The 23,031-nt window shown below is 34.8% G+C and overlaps 2 protein-coding genes across 7 annotated transcripts; both read left to right on the forward strand.

Annotated features, from left to right (window-relative positions):
* The first annotated feature begins 1,857 nt into the window (after nucleotides 1–1,857).
* LOC132282811 (E3 ubiquitin-protein ligase RGLG2) lies at nucleotides 1,858–9,355 on the forward strand. Of its 6 annotated transcripts, none has more exons than XM_059784612.1 (12): nucleotides 1,858–2,086; nucleotides 2,859–3,226; nucleotides 4,093–4,177; nucleotides 4,262–4,402; nucleotides 4,503–4,616; nucleotides 4,694–4,791; nucleotides 7,199–7,278; nucleotides 7,377–7,482; nucleotides 7,592–7,719; nucleotides 7,816–8,002; nucleotides 8,759–8,815; nucleotides 8,908–9,355. In XM_059784612.1, the coding sequence occupies exons 2-12, from the start codon at nucleotides 2,912–2,914 to the stop codon at nucleotides 8,986–8,988; spliced, it is 1,392 nt and encodes a 463-aa protein (XP_059640595.1). In that variant the 5' UTR covers nucleotides 1,858–2,086; nucleotides 2,859–2,911; the 3' UTR covers nucleotides 8,989–9,355. The 6 variants fall into 6 exon arrangements, with proteins under 6 accessions (XP_059640595.1, XP_059640596.1, XP_059640594.1 ...); XM_059784613.1 differs by having other exon boundaries at nucleotides 2,864–3,226; XM_059784611.1 differs by having other exon boundaries at nucleotides 2,900–3,226.
* A 2,693-nt stretch (nucleotides 9,356–12,048) lies between these two features.
* On the forward strand, nucleotides 12,049–18,525 carry LOC132283778 (ras-related protein RABB1b). The gene is made up of 6 exons (XM_059785792.1): nucleotides 12,049–12,460; nucleotides 12,631–12,770; nucleotides 16,813–16,895; nucleotides 17,666–17,870; nucleotides 17,953–18,021; nucleotides 18,247–18,525. Exons 1-6 carry the CDS (start codon nucleotides 12,415–12,417, stop codon nucleotides 18,334–18,336), a joined length of 633 nt encoding a protein of 210 aa, XP_059641775.1. The 5' UTR covers nucleotides 12,049–12,414; the 3' UTR covers nucleotides 18,337–18,525.
* Nucleotides 18,526–23,031: the final 4,506 nt, after the last annotated feature.

The raw sequence follows: 23,031 nt of genomic DNA on the forward strand, positions 1-23,031 counted from the left end.
ATAGCATTCAATCCCTCCTCTTCTCCAATGATCCTCCTCCACACATGCTAACCCGAAACCCTAAAATCAAACCAATAAAACCTAATCAAACCCATTTGGCATCGTGGTGAAGGTGGATGAGGTGGTCCGACGGCGGCGGCAATTATAGACAAGGTGGTATGACGGTGGCGAGGAATGGAGGGTCTCGCCGCCCGCTCACTGTCGGTGGCGCCTCCACCATCGCCTCATCTGGTTCGCTCACTGCTCCAAAGAGGAGCACCTTTTTTTTTTATTTTAAGAAAGATGTGGGTCTCTCTTCAAAACCCTTGGTGTGTGTGTATATGTGTGTGTGTGTGTGTTTGGAAGCTTTTTTATTTATTTACAATATAAAAAAACTGAAGAAGAACTATATATAAAAATAATTTTAATTTCCATTTATATTGCATAAGGATTTGCTTCCAAAATTATTCAGTTTTTCTCTCCATACTAGTAGGATTAAAATGGTTTATATCCTCTTTTTCCCCTCCTCTTCTTCATTCTCTTTCTATATATATAATTATATATGTATGTGTTTAAGTATAACTAGAGAAGATAATATATATCTATACATATATGTATATGTATTCTGAAGAGGTTAGTTTGGTATATTAAAATTAGTTAGAAGGTTAAATTTGTAATTTTAACACTGTAATGGGTCAATTGACAGGTCAAAAGGTTTTCTAGTCATTTTATCACATGTCAGAATGCTAAAGGATGTCTTTGTCAATAAGGGTGTCTTTGTCAATCGGAGCAAACTTGAGGGGGTGCCATTGTTTAAAAATATGCTATTTTTCATCTGATTATCAATAAAGTAAACTCCAGGGGATGTGAGTGTAATTAACTCTGCCTAATATATTTAATTTTCTTTCCTTAGATTGGAACTTTGGAGTTTGGACACTTTCCAGCTAACCTTTCATCGGTTCATCCCACCATAAGTTTCCCTTAAAAAAAAAAACAATTGCTGCTTCGAAAACTCCCCCGACTTATAAAACCTATTTTTTAAATAGGGCTAAAATTAAATTGGGTCAGATTTAATTCAATACAATTATTGTACATGCCACCATCCATTTTGTGATCTCGTGCATATCATTGATGATCACCCACGATGACACACTTTAACGGGCTTCTTAGCTGCCATAGGAGTCCAATCATGAATGGGGGCGAGCAATTCGTCGATGGCGTCGAGGAAATTAGTAAAGGCATTGACGGTGTGTGTTAGGGTTTTGTCTTGAAATTGGTTGTAGAATTAGAAAGATGGAGAAGAGATAGTGAGAAGGGACATGTGACACCCATAACCACCACCTCAGATCGTCACCGCAGCCGCCGTTGTAAATCTTTGACCACCACATCTACACAACAAAACAACCCAATCGCCCTGAGTTCGTCAACTGCAGAGGCCCTAAGTTCGTCAACTGTAAAAGCTCACACAGGGGCGCTCATCCATGATTTTTGGTTTGTTGCTATCAATTCCCTATATAAAGGAAGCACTTTTCAATCGGTTGGTGAAGAACTTGATTCATCGTAGTCGCCACCATTCGTCATTACATTTATATAGCCCTAACTTTCTATACAAGGTAAAAAATTAGGGCTTCTTTATATTATAATTATATATAATTACTATAATTATATTTAAATAAATATTAATATACTATTAAAGGTATTTTTGTCATTTTATAAAAATATAACTAATTTTTAAATAAATATTAATATACTATTAAAGATATTTTTGTCATTTTACGTGAACTTAATTGTTCTATGGCGAAATGGAGGTACCGTGGTAGTTTATGTTATATGGTTTTTTTTTTTTAATACTTGGGGTTAGTAGGTAGATTTTAGACCTTTTAAATAAAAATAAGAAAAACACCCAATCATTAATATTCGGCGAGAAAGTTCCATGTGCTTGTCTTTCTGTTCAACTTATAATTCAAGAAGAAATCGGAAAAGTTTAATCCCTTTTCCTCAAATTTTCTAACAATTCCGATTCGCCATTGAAAATCTGCAACAATACTTTTAGTGTGATTCAGGCAAGAAGTTCTAAAGTTGCAGGGAATCTCTATGTCTCACCAAGGTTGGTCACCCACTCGTTTTCAATCGATCCATTTCATCAATCATTTTATATGTTCACATACTGTTATGTTGTGTGTGTGTGTATATATATATATATTTGAATGGATTCAGATAAATTAGGTGTTTAGGGTTTTGAAGAGAAAGATTTTAGATCTTGAACAATGCGGTTAAATTTCAGCATTTCAGATTTGGCGGTTCTGCTCAATTAACCGTTAAATTTAGGGATTTGGAAGTAAAGTATTGGTCTAAGAGTTCGGGACGAAGACGACGACGACGACGTTGTTGTTTGACTGGGCTCGTTATTTCTGCTAGATACGTTTCCTTTTGGTAGGTATAAATAAATGTGCCGCGTGTTCATATCTTCGTTTGGCCATTTGGCACCAACTTGGAGTCTTGTGACTTTTAATCAAGAGGCAGTATTTGCAGAAGAATTATCTTGGGAAGGAATTGTAGATGAAAATTAGTTGTTAAGGTCTATTGACGTCGGTGAAGCGTTCTTTTGACGTAGGTGAAGCGTTTACGCATACTAGTTAGTCTTCTCTCGCCGCCTTTTTTCTTGGTTTGCTGGAATTCACATTTTCCATTTATTAATTTTCTTGCATTTATACAGAAGCTTTATTATATTTTATGATCCTTGAAAACCAGGTCATACCAAGATTTCGAATTAGGGTTATTTAATTGGGGAAGTTTTTTTGGGTTTTCTGTTTTTTGGTGATTGATTTTGATAGGTTGGTTTCGGTGTTTGTTTTTTTTTTTTTTTCTTTTTCATAAAGGGTAGAGGCCGGGTTGTTAAGAATTGTGGAAATTTGTGTAGATTATTGAGTTGATGGGGGGCAGAAGTTCAAGGGAGGGGAGTTGGAGGCAGTCTTCGTCGCTTCGATCTACGTCTTCATCTTCGCGGAGTCAGTACGAATATCCGCAATCTTCATATCCTCAAGAATATCCACAATCTTCATATCCTCAAGAGAGTCCATATTACGCTCCTCAAGAGGCTTATCCAGCTTATCCACCCCAACAGATTCCACCGCAACATAATTATCCACCTCCTCCTCAAAACTATGGGGGTCAGTCTCATGACCCACAGAGGAAGCTTGACAGGAGGTATTCAAGGATTGCTGATAATTACAGATCCTTAGAAGAGGTAAGATTATATTTTACAGCTTGTGTCAACATCTCTAAATTTGCTTATAACGTGGAACACGTGAAAGATGCATCATTAAGATAATATATGCATGCATGCATCATTTAGAAAACATAATAGTTACTCTGAAGACCTGAAGTGTGTTGCGGATTTCACTCGCTTTGACAAATGATTGATTGTAGTAAAAAAATGATTAGAAAGCAGACAAAGGTTTGCTTATGCAAGATGAATTTTGTAATCATAAATATCTAATATTTTAGGCCCACCTTGCAATGATATATTTGAGCTTGACATTTGTTGGAATCAAACAATGTTAAATATGTTGCTCACATGGAGTAACTTTCAACGGAGTGACGGTTGGCACTCTATTCTTGTGGAACCAGCCACATTGTGAACATGCTTGGTTCTTGAATGTGCTAAACTAATCTGTGGCCCTGGCAAACTAAATTTCAGTGCATGTCCATGTTGAGATGTCATCCAAGTAATAAAAAATGCAGCCGGCAGTTTTTCTTTCGTTCACCACATAGTATTTACAAAAATCACACATGCCTACGTTAAATTGTTAATTTAATCAGTAGCTAATCTAGACCTCAAGCTATAGCAAAAAAGATACTACCAGTCAACCTCTTTGATTCTTTGATAATTATAAAGATGCGATGATTAATTTTTTCTTTTACACGATTACGTTGCTTACTTGTTACTATTTTTAAGGCGCAACAACGTAATGATACCTTCCGAGAAAAAAAATAATAATAATAATGATGTTAATAAATTTTTTTTTTTTCTTTTTCCTAATGGTGTTAACTACAAGCATTTTAGTGGTTACAAAAGTATCAAGTTAAAATGAGATTTTATCTTCTCTGCAGGTGACTGAGGCTCTTGCACGTGCTGGTCTTGAGTCTTCTAATCTCATAGTTGGTATTGATTTCACTAAAAGTAACGAATGGACAGGTTAGGCCTTTATTTCTCATTCGAATGTATAATTTTTTTTTTAATGATTATCATGAAACGTCCTGAACTTGGATTGGTAAACAGGTGCAAAGTCATTCAACAGACGAAGTTTACATCACATTGGAGATGGTTTAAATCCCTATCAACACGCTATATCTATTATTGGGAAAACCTTAGCAGCATTTGATGAGGATAACTTGATTCCATGTTTTGGATTTGGAGATGGTACTTTTCTTGAGCTAATGATTTTGTTATTATTATTTTTATAGAATTGATTAATTTGGATTTTGGTACAAGGACTGCAATTTTCTTTAAAATTTGGCAGCATCAACACATGATCAAGACGTCTTCAGTTTCCATCCAGATGAGAGATTTTGTAATGGATTTGAGGAGGTTTTAAGTCGGTACAGGGAAATAGTCCCTCATCTAAAACTTGCAGGTTTGAATTCTACTCAGCCATGGTCTTGTTCAGCTAATTGGTTCTTATATCTTATGCTTCTTTGTCATTTGCTGCAGGACCAACATCATTTGCTCCCATCATTGAAATGGCTATGACTATTGTAGAGCAGAGTGGTGGCCAGTACCATGTTTTAGTAATAATTGCAGATGGACAGGTATTTGTCTTTTAATTTATTAGTCGTTGTTTAGTAAGATATTAGAGGGCGAATATCCTGGTCAGTGGACTACACTGCTGTTGAAATTAAAAAAGATGGCCTTACGGTGCAATGTTTTATTAAGGGCAAATTACAGAAAGTACCCTCCAAGTTTTCATCTTGTGCAGTAATATGAAAGTAGGCGCGATATAACGGGAAGGTCCTAGTTGACCATTTGACCTTAGTGCATCAACATGAATTTACCTATATGACCTTGGGTTGGTTTAAAGGAAAAATCTAGAAGGGATATGGTATTATTAAGTTACGTTTTTGCCCCCCCTCGTAGATAACGCATGCTTCTTTCCAATATGGGTTTACTGTATTGTTCCCTATTCTCATAGCCATTCCGATTGACGGTTCTCTTTCTCTCTCTATGTATATATTAATATATGTGTGTGTGTGTGTATATATATATATGGATTCATGTCATCATATTCTTGCAACAAAAAAATAACTGTTTTTCTAATACATATGTATATAAATCAATGCTTTGTTTGGTTTATTTGATAACAGAGACAAGCAAGATTCAAATTTTCTCTTTTTTACCTTTTCTTACACTTAATTGAGCTTATCATTCTTTCAATTCTATGACCGCAATGTGTGTGCGGGTGTTTTCATCCCTTTATTATTATTATTATTATTATTACTTTGGCCATTGGCTCCCATATGTGTGTGTACAATATGATTTTTTTTCCAATCTTTACCGTAAATTGGATCTTGTATTCTTGTGGAGAAGTTTGTTAAATGATTTCTCTATCTCTCTCACCTGTTATGAGTTCTCTTTGTTGGAAGTTGAGGCAATTCCACTACTGCTAAAATAACATTGCCGTTGAAATCAAATGATATTTTCCTATTGATAAGTGCTGATGATAACCCTCACTATTGGAAAAGTGCCTTCTTTCTGTCCAGTGTGATTGTTTCTTGATTCTTTTATTAGAATATTTTCTTCCCAAACCATTGTCTTGACAATTCCAAACACGACAATATGGATTGGTTTGATGGAGCAGACGTTCCTCATTGCTGCAGCATAGGTTGCTTCTTGCCCAACTTCTCCTTCAGGCTTCCAAAATGAAAAGTAGTCAGTCACAACTCACAGGATCCCTTTGCTCATATTCACGTATAGTTTCCTAGGATTCTTGGGTGATTTAGAGATACCCACTGCATGCCCTTCGACCACAAAACACTTTTGGCTCCGTCACTTGCGATACGTACTCAAATCGAATCTTGATGCTCATTTCTGCCTGAAAACCTGAGGTGCTTGAATTTCCAGTAACAGACCATTCTTCATCCAAACATTAATTCTGAAAATTCAATTAGCAGAATGGTACTTATGTCCGACTGATACTGTAATTTCAGTTCACATGAGGGACAATTTGGTTGTCTCACAATAGAAAAGTTATTTTTGTCCAAAAATATTTTTATCCCACATTGATTTGGCGACTCACTCAAGATGGGAGGTTATGTGTTAGGTTTTCAAGGGTGGTTGACCAATATATCACGCCACGTTCTGCCTTAATGCAAGAGATAAAAACCTGAGGGGTAGTTTCTGTAATTTACCCTTTTATTAATAGTGACAAGTCACTGAAATAGCCATGGCTGTTTCTGAGCAGAGTGGTGACCACTAGTCACTAATGCCCTTATGGGGATTTGAATCCTTAACCTTCCATTTGGAAGGAGGAGAATATACCAGTTGAGCTTATGTCATAAAAGAATGAGATATTGGAGGGACAGACATCAGGTCCCTTGACTACATTGTTTAAATTATAGACGATTAACTTAATCGGGTCACCAGAAATGGACGGGGCTGAGCGTAGAAGTGATTTGAGATTCGCATGCCATAAAGTTGGTTGATTTATCCTCCCCCCTTCTCTTAATTTTATAATTTCACCTCAAACTTAAAATAAAATACTCTAATTTATTGTACAAAATTTAGGCCGTTAATGGAAACTGAGAAGTAGTCTCTCAAAGTTTGAAGCGTGTCATTGATGTTTCTTCATTCATTTATTTAATTCATATATTTAGGTGTTTCTTCTTTGCCTATATAATGAAATTTTTTTACAGACTTGTGGGGTTTAATACTGCCAATGAAGCTCATCAATCAGATTATCTTGCTGTTTTGTTCTTTGAATTACCTTATTTATTTATTTATAACTTACTATTATTACTGATTAATTAAGAAACTGACTTGGTTAAACATTAATGTTGTAGTACATTTTTTTAAATAGAATATGATGAAAACTTAGTACAAATCCTCTTTATGTTTGTTCTTATGATTCCAAATTGTGTGGCTTGCCTTACAATGTCCAGGTTATTCTAGTGTATTTCTTATGTTTCATGTGGTACGTCTCATCCATGTGTGTTGGGACAGGTAACTAGAAGTGTTGATACTGAGCACGGTCAGTTAAGTCCACAGGAGCAGAAAACTGTCGAAGCAATTGTAGAAGCAAGGTGTGTTCGGACTTGGCTTTGTTTTCTCCAATTATTGTCCGTTTGCTGAACCATTTATATTTGTTTTTTAATAATAATAATTTCTTTTCTTGTTACAGCAAGTTCCCACTATCTATTATCTTAGTTGGGGTAGGAGATGGGCCCTGGGACATGATGAGGGAATTCGATGATAACATCCCTGCCCGTGCCTTCGATAATTTCCAGGTAAGTAATAGTTGCATTTGGAGCTTATGGCATTTTATTTGCCAGCCTCATTTGTTACATACTATTGTTGTGAACTTTATTGAGAAGTTGAATTTCTCTTCCTCTTCAGTTTGTGAATTTTACAGAAATTATGTTAAAGAATGTGGCCCCGTCACGGAAAGAGACAGAGTTTGCTCTTGCAGCATTGATGGAAATTCCTTCTCAATACAAAGCAACAATAGAGCTAAATATTTTGGGGTAATTAATGGGTTTACTCTAATTATTATGCATGCTTTAATTACCTCTAGTGGAAAAGAGTTTCAATTGTCATTCATTATCTTCTATTTGCCTCAGCAGTGGTCGGAAAGGGAATGCTCCTGAGAGGATTCCTCTACCCCCTCCTGTGTATGGTGCTGCTTCTTTTTGCAGTTCAAAATCTTTTCAATCAACTAGTTTTCAGCAGAGCTCCTCTCCTTATCATGGCCACAGCAGTCCTGTAGGCACTGCTCCATCTGCTCCAACTTCTACTTATGATAACCAGGTACCTACCTTATCTATTTAGATATGATGGCATGTGGTTTGACCGAGGATATAGCCTTAAATAGAGCGGAATGGAAACATTGGATTCATGTAGTTGGGAAAAGGCTTGGTTGTTGCTGTTGTCCTAGCTATTTAGGATATTTAAACAGGACTTGCTTGAATGCGTTGAAGTCACTTTAATATTCATCTGTGTATTTTGGGGAGAGGCAAGAAGGGGGTGTTATTAATTATAATTAGGCTGTCATCAGGCCGTTCCGAGCCGGGCGCATGACTGCCCAAGCTTTGCCAAATCTTCCCAAACCCGAGTTTAGTCTGTTAAAGCCTCTCTTCCTAAACTAAGGAAACAACTCTTTGTTAACTTCAAGGGGTGAATGAAACTCATTCACAAGTTCAAGTAATTACTACCGTTGCGGGCCAGATTGGTGTGCTGCGAGAGACAAGAGGCGCTAATGGTTAGCCTGCAACTTTTAAGGCTGAGAAATGAATTAATAATCATACAATAATCTACGAAACCTCCGTTATTTTAGAATTGGCTGAGCTATGAATAGCCAGAGTTCTGCCTGAATTAACTCAAAATTTTCTTCAAAGCGCCTTTGGGCCTAACAGTTAGGATTTGGGTTTGCTGGGCCCTATAGGCAGTCATAATCATCATGCTTGTGTGTATTTATGTGCACGTGTGAGATAGTTAACAATGTCATCATTTTATGATCTTGAGCGATGGCAAAGAGTGCTAATATCTTCCATTGACTTGCGATAGGTTTGTCCCATTTGCCTCAGTAATCCGAAAGATATGGCCTTTGGCTGTGGGCATCAGGTAAATCTGTCAAATTCATTTCCTCTACTATTAAAAGTGGAGTGTCTGATATTAACCTTTAGGGATTCCTTTTTATTTTCTTCTTTTTGCAGACATGTTGTGATTGTGGACAAGACCTTCAGTCGTGCCCAATTTGTCGGAGTCCAATCCAAACCAGAATAAAGCTCTACTAAGCAGTTCTTTTTGGTGCTTTAATTCCTCATAGCCGGTGCAAAAAATTTGAAAAAAAAAAATCCTCCTAGCCAGTGGTCAAAACTCCTCTTTGTACATTGTTTTATTCAGATTATTTCTTCTATTTGGAACTGCTGGTCTAAGCATTTGGCAACCCCAAAAGTTAGTTTGGAATTGGACCTGGGAGGCAAGGATTTCTTTAAAGGAGGTTGTTAGGATTGGGTTTTCTGTTCAATTTGCCGCTGCTTTTTTCGGCTGTATGTCACGCTGTTTATTAATCTATTTACCTACACAATAAATTACAAAATATTGATTGAAAATGACGTTGGAAACAATGAAGCAAATATTGCACCTTGTACCTTTTTGGTATGCTGTTTGTTTGGGCGTTGCTGCATTTTGACTTATTCTTAGGCCTAGTTTGTTACCCAGGAATGAAATGAATTTGAGAATGAGAATGAAATGGTCATTCTCATTTTCTTTTGTGGTTGCAAATATGAAATGATGTTAGAATGAACTCATAATCACAATTCTAAGTGATGGTGGATGGCAGTGGTGGTGGCTGTGGTAGCGGTGGAGGCGTTGGCGGTGGTAGGGGAGGGCGGCAGTGGCAGATTGTGGTGGCGGTCAAGAATTTCATCCCTCGGAATAATTTTCATTCCATCCGTTACCAAACTAGGTCGTTACCAAACTAGGTCGAGTTGTTACATAATTTTTTCTTTGGCACTTCTGGAGCCAACTTTGGCAAGTGCCCATATATTGATAAGACCCATATGTCGGTGGGTCGGTTGGTTGCCCATGGAGGATGTATAATTGTTTGGTAAAATGTTACATGCACGAATTTATAAGTATATGATGTTTTATTTATTTTCCTATATTTCCTAAAATAAGATATAGAACTGATGCACATTCGCGAAAAAAATGTCTTTGATTCTCTTATAATTGTTATATTCATTCTCTTGAACCACTTATTTATGAACGTCTTAAGAACATAGAAGCAAACTATTTGTCCAAACGTGTCTGGATGCCAACTGTTGAAGTTTTCCCATCCTTGCTAGAAGTTCAAGATTATGTCACCAAGCTGTATGAAAGCCCAGGGTCACTTCCCATATTGCACAGCTCAGTGTTTTGGATTGGACCATTTATTAAATATTTTGGAGCTAAACCGTTTTTGTGGTTTCATAAAAATTGGAACCAAATTGTAATGTGAAACCATTAAAATCAGTGGGAAAAAAGAAAAAAGAAAAAAAAAAAAAAAAAAAGGAAGAAGAAGAAGAAGAAGAAGAAGGGATTTGTGTTATAATTGAGTATCAACATAGACTCAATAATGACATATTATTGTAAGTTGCCTCAGTAGTCCGGTGAATTAGTGCTTCCCGTAAATCCGTAGATCTTGATGTAATTTCAACCCTCTACATATACTAATCTAATATCTAACACTTATTGTCTTAATAATAATAATAATGACAGATTATTGAAAGAAAAAATAAAACTACTGGCAATCCCCAAAAAAAAATTAAATCCAAATTCAATAAGTCACACTAGTCCATTGATGTTTGCGCTCCTTCAAATATGCATCTAAAATCAGATAGGTTTGCTACTATGTTTTTAAGTGAAATGTGTATTATTTGTTAGGGTTTAAGTAATTTGGTAAATTGTTGAAGGTAAAAATGATGTTTCATATTTATGAAGCAATTTTTCTCCTTTCTCACCTATCTATTTGGCCGAGGATGAAAAAATATTACTTTGTTTCTATTTGGCCTTCCTTCTTTATCATGGACATTAAAAGTGTAACTTGGTAAGTTGAACGTGCTAGCGTTACAATTTAGACTTTAGTTCTTATGACGTTTAACCTGAGCTAACCAACCCAATTCCAACCTATTCTTTATTTTTTATTTTTAGCTCAAATTGAATTGGGGACTTACAACTCCATTGTGACGCTGAATTTATCATATAAACAATATTCCTTACATAATATTTTATGTGAGATTACTTTCTAATTGTCTTGTTGTGTTTAAGGCACGTCCTATGGTATAACAACAAGGGTAAAACATAAAAAAATTCCCCTAAACTATTGCCCTTTTGTAAATAACCTCAATGAACTAAAAATGACCTCTTTAAACTATTAATTTGTTGCAATTAAGGGCAAACCAATCACAAAATACTATTTTACTATTTCTCATTAAATTTGTCATTTCTTATTAAATTATTTTGATTTTATTTTCTCTCATCTAAATATTAATTATACAATTTACCTTAATTTTATTATTAATATCAATTTACCATAATAATAGAAAAAAAAAATTTATAATTAAATTTTATAATATGATTAACTTATAATTAAACTATACTATTTATAATAAAACTTACTATTTTAAACTTTTTTTTTTTTACCATAAAATACCTTATTTTTCATACAATATATTCATGAAAAATTAATAAATTATTTTAAAAAATACCTTATTTTTCATGCAATATATTCATAAAAAATAAGAAGTTACTTAAATTGTTATAAAATTTTCACTTAAGATTTTTATTTAAATAATTAATATAAAAAATTAAAGATAAATCTATGCAAATTTAATTTAAATAATTAATATAAAAAATTAAAAATAAATCTATGCAAATTTAATAGAGAATATGTTATCAATATAGTATGAGTTTTTTTCATAATTTATTTCAATAAGAAAAATAAATTAAGTGTATTTCAAAAAGAAAGGGTATTATGGTCATTTAATAAAAAATAGTCTAAGTATTAGACATCTTGCAACATAATGTGATAATTGATATATATTTTTTTTACTTTACCCTAATAATAAATGGACCACTAACTAGACCAATCCAATCATAATTTGAAATAAATAATTAATTTATTTAAAATAAATAATATATATATAAAATTAAAATTGGAGATGGAGTTGAAGTTTATCCAACTTAATTATTGAAAATTTTCAATATAAGCAAACCATAATTGTTTCAATGTAAGCAAACCATAATTGTAAAATTATTTACTAAATCCAAGAAAAATTGATCAAACTCGTTGCCCTCCACTCGTGGTCTTGAGTTCGACATCCCCTCCCAACAAACTCGAACTGCACAAAAGCATAGCAAAAGTTTCCTTTCCATCAACGTTATTCTATGTTTAATTGTAAAATTCAAAACTGCATCAATTAATCACATTATAATGTCATAAAGAAGATAAAACAGACTTGTACGTATCCAGAACTACGACTCTCAAGCAATCTTAGCGTGTCGATCTCATACTGTATTTCTTTATCCTCCTCCGCGCTTTCTCTCTCCTCTCTCTAACTTCTAGACGCACAGGCGGCACAGTCGCACACGACACGTTTATTGCAGCATCTCAAATCTCAAACTCTTCCAAACCATAACCTCATCTCTTTCTTCATCTTCGTCGACGGCGTACATCGGAAATGTCTTACGACTATCTCTTCAAGTACATAATCATCGGAGACACAGGTCCGAACTTTCTGCTCTTTTCAATCGGAATCTTTGATGTTAATTTCTCCTTTTTATTATTCGTCATGGAAGTCTAATGTTCAGAATCTTCATGTGTAATATATATGTTTATACATATATTGGTAAGTACCTAATGTGTTTAAATTTGGGGGTTTATTTGGGAGTTTCAGGAGTGGGAAAATCTTGTCTGCTGTTGCAATTTACAGACAAGAGGTTTCAACCAGTACATGATCTCACAATAGGAGTCGAATTCGGTGCTCGCATGGTCACAATCGATGGAAGGCCCATTAAGCTCCAGATTTGGGACACTGTAATTACTACTTACTCTACACCACTCTTTGATTTCAACCTTTTATATATTTATTTTTGCTTGATTATTTGTAATTTTTTTTAAATTTATAAGGTTAATGATATGTTGCTTGAATACATAAACATAACATAAGTTGATGTGTTGAACATCAGAGTGGTTATATATTCTGCTTTACCTTTACGTAATTTTGCAATTTTTATTTTAAATTTTGGAACGTAGGAGTAAACGTTCGTTATGGAATCTTTTATTTGTTATAGTTATCATCTTAATCTAATAATTCAAAAGTTTGTTTAATTTTAATTTTTCGAGCGCATGAAATGCTTAAAATAAAGAAGAGAGAAGAAGATCTAAATATAATTTTGTATTTTTGGGGAATATTTGTTGGATCCAGTTTAAAGGCAATTTGTAAATGACCAAATTTATATTAAATCTGTCTTAATGATGAATTTAAATATAAATTTGTCTTTCTGGAACAGTGAGTGCTTTCTTGGGATTTTGTTGACTTCCGTAACTGTTGGATTTGCAGATGGATGGTGGTTTGTTTGATTGTTCTAGCAACCAAGACACTCCTTCTATGGAGTCTTCATAAATTTCTAGTTTCTTTAGAATAGGAGGACTATTTCTCTGATGTTTTATACAAAGCTCATTTCCGAAGCCAATATTACATCATTTTCGCATACTATTAGACAGTGGATGCGTGATAACTATGATACCTAATCCATGGGATCTAGAGGCATACTCTAATATTGTTCACAAACCATTAGTGAAAAATCTGCCTCTAGGAATAGCAGCAGTGCAGTTTTGGCCTGGGACTGTCTTCTGGACCCATCCGAGAAAAGGATAATCTTCTCTCAACTTATCCTGAACCTGCTATTCAGTGGAGAGGGGTAAGGCATAAGCTGTTGGGGGTGGAGGCAGGTTGAGGGACAAGTTGTAAGTTGTAACATTAAAAATTTTGGCGTGTGAGAACAAATCAACAAATGAATATTATTTTATTACCTATTGAATTTTTGGACTTAGAAAAGGCTCTATTGATTTGAGTTGAGTAGAATATTTTGACTTCAATTTTAAATAACTTTTATTATTAAACTTGGCATGCAAAAGCACATGCACTGATTGCTAGCATTGGTGAGTGGGGAAGCACTTCATTTTTATATAGGAAGATGCCCTTTACCTTTAATTTCCTTCTGATATGAGAGTTGAGACATGTTTATATTCTTTACATTTAATCAGTCAATTTTCACAGTTTTTGTTACTTCATATTGACTTATCTTCCACATCAAATTTGTACTGGACTGTGAAATTTTCTATGATGTTTATTTACCTTTACTTTTGTAGTTGTGTTTGCGAGCTTGCTTAAGCTCAAATGAAAATTAATATTCACCATTCTGCAGAAGTAAATATATATAGATACAACTGAAATGCCAAATGGATTTACATGCAAGTAAAGGACAACATGAGATTTCAAGAATTAATAAGTGTGTTAAGAGGTTATTGTAAATTATCTGCATAATTACCAACGGGCTAGTGGCCTAGCGGTATGCCGGTATCTCTCTCTTACTTCTCAAAGGGAGGTCAGGGGTTTAAGTCTTAGAAGAGACAAGTGTGTGTGAGTACCAACTACGAAAAAAAAAAAAAATTTATTTGCATAATTGGGCAGGGTAGTGCAGGTTTTACCTTATCCTGAGCAATCCTGAACCTGGGTCAGGTTGGCGTACTTCCTCACTAACCTACCCTTACCTGGTTTGATTGCTCCCGATGTTTGTTCCATGAGGATTAGGTAGGACAGGTTAGTCAAGAATTTAGGTTAATTTCCATTCTTGTCCCTTCAATTCATGACTTTGACACGTCAAAGGTATCAATTTCACTAATTTTTGTGGTTTTCATGGATCTGGCTCTTAGAGTGCATTTTGTTGAGATCGATTATTTGTATTTGATTCTTCTGAATAACCTCTAACTGTAAATGGGGACTTTTCCAGAAGGCAAAGGGCCAATAGGCGTGGATTTTGAAGGAGAAAGTCATGTGAACTGCTGGCCAGTAGGAGAGAAGAGAAGAATCACAGAGAGAAATCAGAATTGAGGGAGAAGAAAAACAATTATTTCTGAATAATAATCAATAATCAATCATCAAAGCTAACTTTCAGAATGTCTGAACCAACATATAAAATAGACATCAAAGAAAAACCCTAATCAGCCTATTACCATAAATAAAACCCTAAATTGCTGAAATATCCCATAATTCTATCTTTCTTTCCCACATCTCCAGTAGTAGGTGTGGGCCATGTGGTCTTCAAGCTCTCGGCCAGGCCCGGTTCTCCATCAGTCAGTTATAAATGTATAATTAATCTCTTAAAGCATGATTAAATAACCTGTAATAGAGAAAGATGGCTAAGAGTTTTGATGTTGAGTGCTCTTGTAGTCCTAATTCTTTCAGATAGTGAATTTTGATCTGTATCTCTTCTCCATGGACGTTGACACACTTTCTTAAATCATGCATATTGCTATGATCCCAGGCATGAAAATTTGTGATCCTAGGCATGAAAACCATCCTCACAACAATAGTAATTTACCCTGCGTTCCAGTTAGAGGAAAATACAGAAAGTTTTCTTTGTATTACAAAGTTACACTCGCTATGCTTGAGGTTTATGGTTTTATAACATTTTCCTTAAAGGTCAAGGCTTCTCAACTTTATAATTTGCATGCCATCCAGTTAGACGTAGGACGGGGTGGTGCGGTTGCCTTGGTCATGATCTCGCCACAGTTGGTTTTGCCATACGCCAAAGAAGTTGGAGGTCGTGTCCAAATCGATGTTGGTGGCCTTGTCTTTAGTCTTGGCAGCAGTGGATGGAGCTTGAATTCAAAGAAAAACTAGATCTGTTTGTGAAATTAAACAATAAGCAGCTATTAGACTATTTGGTTCAATTTTTTATGTTTTCAGAGAAATGAAATTAAAAATAAAATAAAAAACTATACAGAAACTTGTTTGGTTGTCAGTTTTCTGAAAATTAACAAATCTGTACGTTGAAAGTTCATGCTTAAAAGTATGGTGATATGGGTAACAGTTGTATTGATATAGGGGAAAGCTATACGAGAGATGAGGAAGAGAGAGAGTTTAGAAATATGCCAATGCAAGCCTCTCAAAACAAATAATCTAAATCTAAACCCAGAATCATAAGATCCAATTCGAAGCAAATCAATTGAATAGTCTTGGCATTCCCGTTGCAGAATGCTAGATGTTACATCCCTCTTTGCCCCTCTTTTAGCCGACAAACCAGTCTCTTGCATTGTTGATTTTTATAGCATTAATAATTGAACTCCTACCTTATTATATGATCACATTTTTGTTTTGGGTTCTCTTAGGGCTAATGGTTCCATTTTTCAAACAACATGAGGAAGTGTTTCTTCTCCCATTAAATTCATATGTTCTCACAGTGCTTTTGCTTGCTCTAACTGTCCTTGAACATTCATAGCCCCTGGATTAAAGACTGTTCCCATTCATGTCCAACTTGAGTTCACCCCAACCAGAGTTATCTGTTACTTAGTTGTTTCACGATCAAACAACTGTCTGATCTCTAATGATATTAGTGAGTGCGAAACCTTGGAAATTTTCTATAATTGAGATCCAAATAATAAACTTAAAAGTATGGCAGATTTTGGTTCATCAGTGCCTCTTCTATTTGATTTCTTAACATTTCTTTAGCTTTTAGTTTATCAGATTTCCCAGTTTATTTAATTTAATTTTATTTTGATAAAGTATCTGATATTCCAGTTTTGGGTCTTTTATCATTTTTGAATTGAGTCCATTCTTGCATCCCACTCGCGCACTCAAAATTGTTTGATATTTTAGTTGCATGCATATAATGCCTGTCATTGGAACCTTATGTTCTCAAACAATGCAGAAGTTGTGGAATGCTGGATGATGATGATACTTTACTGTTATTAACTTGTAGCTCCTGATTTATCAACGTTTCACTTGCACTGAATATTAGTTTTTGTATACATATCTATGTGTTATAAGCCAAGAACCTCGGCTTTGTTTTAGGCCGGTCAAGAATCCTTCAGGTCCATCACCAGATCGTATTACAGAGGAGCAGCGGGGGCACTTCTAGTTTATGACATAACGAGGTAGGCACGTATATGGATGAGCTTTCACAAGCATGTTTGTGTGTTTCTTCTTCTTCCTTTTTTTTTTTTTTTTGTTGTGTGTTTAACAGATAATTATCTTATAAACCTCTTGCTGAATGAGTTGATCCCAAGTTATGCAATTTCTAGACCTTAACTTCGGACTTGCTCCCTTGAGGCCGGGAAAATGTTTCTATATCCCCAAGTGACCCTACTATTGAAACAGAGCTAACCCCTTCTCAACCAAACACACATGTGCTTACATGCCCACATAAACATAGGTTAAATTTTTTGTCAAAGAGCATCAAGATATTATTATTTTTGGCCAGACAACATATTGGCCGTGTGTGATTAACATTAGTAAGAATTAACAATGGCAACCAGGTTCAATCATTTCGGTTTGGTTACTTAGATTACAGATTGTCGATGTAAGTTGCAAGGCCATCATCTGCATTTATATGTACAAAGTGAATGGTATATGGATATGCTTCCAAAAGTTCTCGTAGGCTTTATTGTTATAGCCTGTGCCATTTTTTGTTCACTGAGCTAATTATTTATAATCCGAGTGGACTGTTGGGCTCACTCTATATAAGTGGTGGATATAGCTCCAGTGGTTTGGCATCAGGGAATATCTGGAATTTTTTTTCTTCCCAGACATGATCACACCTGCCTACATGCCGCCTACAATTTGAGCTTCCATCCACTATGATTCTTTGTTTTGGTACATTTTGGAGTGTGTTTGACTTAGATCAGGAAGATGTTCTCTTCTTCAGGAGAGAGACATTTAATCATCTAGCAAGCTGGCTCGAAGATGCTCGGCAGCATGCAAACCCCAATATGACCATCATGCTCTTAGGGAACAAGTCCGATCTTGCACACCGAAGAGCTGTCAGCAAAGAGGAAGGGGAACAATTTGCAAAGGAAAATGGGCTTCTATTTTTGGAGGCATCTGCAAGAACAGCCCAAAATGTTGAGGAGGTGATGTAACTCAACCAAAGTAAAACAAAGCTTTCATTTGGTGTTTACATGTTTAAAACTAATATAATATAGTATCTTACAGGCCTTTATACAAACGGCTGCAAAGATACTTCAGAATATCAAGGACGGCGTTTTTGATGTATCCAACGAGGTAACATATTAAGTCTTGAGTTTAAATGGCATATTTGATATTAAAACATAAATTAAATGTATATTTCTTATTGATATATCATTAGAGTTCTGTTTTATTGTCATCACTTGTCGTATTTATTCCAGACAAACACCATTATAAAATCAGGTGATTACCATTATGAAATCAGAGTGAAAAGGTGGTATCATATTTTTGAATTTTTTTTTTGTAATGTAACATTTGCAGTCATCCGGCATCAAGGTAGGATATGGACGTACACAAGGTACAGGCGCAGGAGATGGAACGGTATCACAGACAAGTGGATGTTGTAGTTAATAAGTGGGTGTTGCAGTGAATTAGAATAGATATCCCATCCTTTTATATTTGGTTGGCCATCATCTCAATGAATGTAGCTTGAGCTTTGAGAATGTGCATAGCAAAATTGAGTTGGTTATGAACTAATTCAATAAACTAATTAAACTTAATTGGATTGGAGTGGTGAATGGTCGGTGTTGTTCTTAAGAATTCTTAAACTAGGGGTGGATTATAATGGTGTTTTCACCTAACTTATCTTGCAATACTGAAATAATGGGTAAGGAGAGGAGAAAAATAATCATATATCAATATGGAAGCACTCATTATTTATTTTTACAAAATATCAACACATTCCAGAAGGTTTGCAATCCAAAAGTCACCACTAGTTTTTACAAATTACAGTTAATTTTTGTTTAACTGGGAGAAATTCTACAAAATTTCAATAATCGCATTCAGAATGACTAAGTTAATCTCTCTATGTATCTATATAGTACAATGTGTCTTACAATTTTTTTCATTTTTTATAGGGCTAAAATTATAAAATTCCTATTACTTTTAATTTTTGATCATAAAATTTCAATGAGTTTTTAAAACCCAACTCTATTACAAAGTTATCACATCACATTGCTCAATTCTGTTAGTTTAGGGCTGCTTGCATTGACAAAATATTTTTAGTGACAAAATTACCCTTGCAAAAACATGTGCCAACTATGTGATGCTACACGTTTTTTGTTATTCCAAAAATACCCCTAAGCATGTAAAATAATAGAAACCGTTATTTACTCATCCACGAAAAAAGATTGAATTTAAATGTTTGAATTAAAATTTTAAATAATTTATGACTGAAGAGATTATTTAAATATTATGCATTTCCTTTTTCTTTTCTTTTTTTCCCCAATATGCATTTTCTTTTTAAACACTGATGAGGCCTATCATTTTATTTATTTTTTTAGTGGAAATCTTCTTCCAACTGAGCAATGAATTAATAGTTTTTTATTTTTTATTTTTTTCTAGTTGGTATTCACACATACTTGCCTCCACCAAAACTCGAACCCCTGACTTTCTTTTGAAAAGTAGGAATTTGGTATTGTTAGGCCACTGACCTGTTGGTAATCAATAGGGTTTTTTTTTTTTTTTTAATACCATTTTTTAAAATAAGAATTAAACTTTTGTAATTAGAGTTTTATTCAAAATTTAGTGTAATTAAACTTTTGTAAGAACTGAAATTACGAACAGTTATAAATTATTTAAAGGGATAATTCCATAAAAATGGAATTTTGGGAGTCAAAGGATAAAAAAATGGAGTCAAAATTAAGTTTTCTAGATTAATGAAATTTTATAAAAGTTTGACGTGGACATGAAAATTTATTGTACATCATCTTTTTATTCCCAAAACACCCTTCTCTCATATCTAGAGAGAGAAACTTATCTATGGTAACCCTAATTTCCAAACGAACAACCAACAATCCTATCTGTCATCTCTCTCTTTCACCCACCTTATCAACAAACCCATTTAAAAAAAAATAAATAATAAATAAAAATTTTTGTTCTCCCTCTCACGTTCCCTCCAAAACATCTTTTCCTCCAAACCATATTTAAACCCAAAATCCATATTAGACAAAAGAAAATCAAGATTCAAGTTGAGATTAAAAAATTCAACATGAAACATAATGAAAAAACCAACCCAATTCTCTGTAATGGTTGATCCACAGTTTGACAATACAAAAGGTTAATGCAAACGCTTGTGGATCCACAAGAAATCTTCAAGTGGGTCTGTGAAATCCAAGTCAAATCATAAAAATTAGAATATTCACAAATGAGAATTAGGCCTCTCCATTTTTCTTGAAGGTTTATAGTATCAAAGTAGCAAATATCTACCTATATATATATATAAAATTTCTTAATTTCTAGGGTTTGGTTTGGACTTGGTGACGTCGGTGAGGGCTTGGGCATTACATCCGGCAGTGCTGTCAGTTATCATGGCTCCATCGCGTCGTTTTTCGGTGATTTTGACAGTTTGTTTTGGGAGTTTAAGGAAAGAGGAGCTGTCCGAGAAGGAAAGTTTGAAAGTATTGACATAGATGGGTTTCTCTCTCTCTAGATATGAGAGGGTACTAGCATAATTTCATAACGACTATAGAAAGACATTTTCGGAAAAAAAAAATGATGTACAGTAATTTTTCATGTCCACGTCAGACTTTTATAAAATTTCATTAATTTAGAAAATTTGATTTTAACTTCATTATTTTGTCATTTGACCTCCAAAACTCCATTTTTATAGAATTATTCCTTATTTAAAATATAACAGATTCATTAATTAAAAAGTATGTGATCAAGCGCTATTTGCTTTTACTAGAGTGTTTAGAGTCTTCCTTGCAACTTTTTGTCAGAACCAAAAAAGAAAAAGAAAAAAAAAAGAAAAAAAAAAGAAAAAAACAAAAAAGAAGAAGAACCAGCATGCATCATGGAGACCATTCCCACGAGGACAGTGCCTAAAAGTCATTTATATGGGGTTAAAAAAGAAAGTGTTGCCATTTCAACAGTAACTTGTATAGTGGCAATGCCCCAAACTAACAAGTCAAATGGAGTGGGTCTGTAAAAAAGAACAGGCTCGCTCAGTGCATTGGATTAAATGGGATGATCTTTGTGCCAGCAAAGAGCAAGGGGGTTTAGGATTTAGTAATTTTGAAGCTTTTAATTATGCCCTTTTGGCAAAATATGGCTGGAATTTTCAAGTAACTAGACAAGGGTTTGCTTATAAACTTCTCAAGGTGAAATACTTCTCCTCATCTTCTTTCTTGGAGGCTAGGTCCTGGGAATGGAGAAGTATTTGGTCAACACAAGATTTGATTTGTAAAGGGCTTATGTGGTCAGTTGGGAATGGTTTGTTAATTAATATTTGGAAGGATAGGTGGATTCCATGCTTACAAGACCCGCTTCTTTTTAGACAAGTTGAAGCCCATCTTGTTAGAGTGGCAGACCTTATTAATGTGCAGCAGCATTCATGGAAACAAGATGTCTTTCAACAAATTTTTTTGCCTCATGAGGTGAAGGCTATTTCACAGTGTCCTTTTAGTGTCCGCAATAAAAAGGATACACAAATTTGGGCCCCAGAATCGTCTAGGTTTTTTACGGTTAGATCCGCTTATCACTTGGCTCAATCTCTGCTTGATAACTCCTATTTGCAGGGAAATTTTGTCAATCATGGTAGTAAAATCTGGAAGGTGATTTGGAAATGTAAAACTTATCCTAAAATTAATCATTTCTTGTGGCGATGTTGTCGTGAGGCCTTTCCTTTGGGTTCTATGCTCCTTCGTAGAGGATTCAATGTTGATGTGATTTGCCCCCGTTGTGATTTTGAGGAGGAAAACATTCAGCACTTTTTCTTCAGGTGTCCTCACTCCATTCAGACATGGAAATTGACTCCTCTTCATTTTGATTTTACGAATAATGCAATTTCATCCTTCTCAGATTGGTGGTTATGTAATGTTTCTGATTTTCGCCATTTTCCTTTTTCTGGAATTTTCTGTTTTTGCAAGGGCATTTTTGTCTTTTCAGATTTTGCGTGCCGGACACCGTGGGGTGTGCCGGAAGTGTCCGAGAGTTGATTTGGGCATTTTCTTGAGTTTAGGACTCTTGGAAATGCAATGGTTGTCATTTCGGTATTTTTCTGTTTTTCGGGCCGAAAGGTCCCGGGTGGGACTTACTACCGGAATTGTTGTGCACTGGGGTTGTGTCATGGGTCTATTTGCATTCCATGCATATTTATTTTATGCCTAATTGTATTGTTGTGGGTTAAAGAGGTGTGGGTGGGATTATTTATACATATATATATATAAATAGAAAAAAAAAAAAAAAAAAAAAAAGTAGGATATTTTGAGTTAGTGGTAGGGCCCATTCCCCACTCACTTTCTTTAGTGGCCAAGAGGCCATTCAAGGCCTCATTTTCCTCTCTTTCTTCCCGACAGCTCTCTCTCTCCTCACATTTTCTTTTTTTATTCAATTTCAAGGCTTGATTAAGCCTAGTTCCTTTGGGAATTTGGTAGAACCTTGTGAAGCAAAGTCGGAGAGTTCGTTGAGGCCGTCGATTTGATAGGAGCCAAGCACCATTTAGCCCGACATTGGGATTTCAAAATTAGGGCTTGGATTTGAGTATTTTGGGGGTTTTCATCTCCATTGAGGTAGGGGTTCCCTAATGTCTTGAGTTTTGTCTTTCAATTGAGCAAGTTTTTACCTCTTTCTATATATGTTGAGAATTTATGAAATGAAAATTGTTGATTTGTGAATATCTTTATATGTGAAACATGAGTTGTTTCAATCCTATGTTAATGGTTTGTTTAATTTTACTATATGTGGACTCTTGAACATGTTGATTTAAGAAAAGTAAGTCTTTATTATGCTAAATTTTAAAGATATGCCATGGAATTTGAATTGCTTTTTTTATAAGATGGTTGACATTGTTAGTGACACTTATATAATGAAATTGTGATTTGAGGTTGAAAAATTCTTATATTGCATATCATGGCATAAAATGAGAATTGGGCATAATTTGGGAAAGATTTGATGGAAAAGTTATTTTGAAAAGTAAAGTTTCTTTTAAAGAAGGGAAGTTTTTTTTTTTTTTTTTAAAAAAAAATGAACCGGATTTCGCGAGTTCGGGGCTAGCTTGACCTAGAGGGAGCGCGGCTCGGTCTAGGGAGTGAAAAAGTTGATACT

Source organism: Cornus florida, unplaced genomic scaffold (genome assembly GCF_030987335.1).
Source record: "Cornus florida cultivar Cherokee Brave unplaced genomic scaffold, ASM3098733v1 CherokeeBrave_3.0.0_Hap2_Chr11, whole genome shotgun sequence".
Classification (NCBI taxonomy): Eukaryota; Viridiplantae; Streptophyta; class Magnoliopsida; order Cornales; family Cornaceae; genus Cornus; species Cornus florida.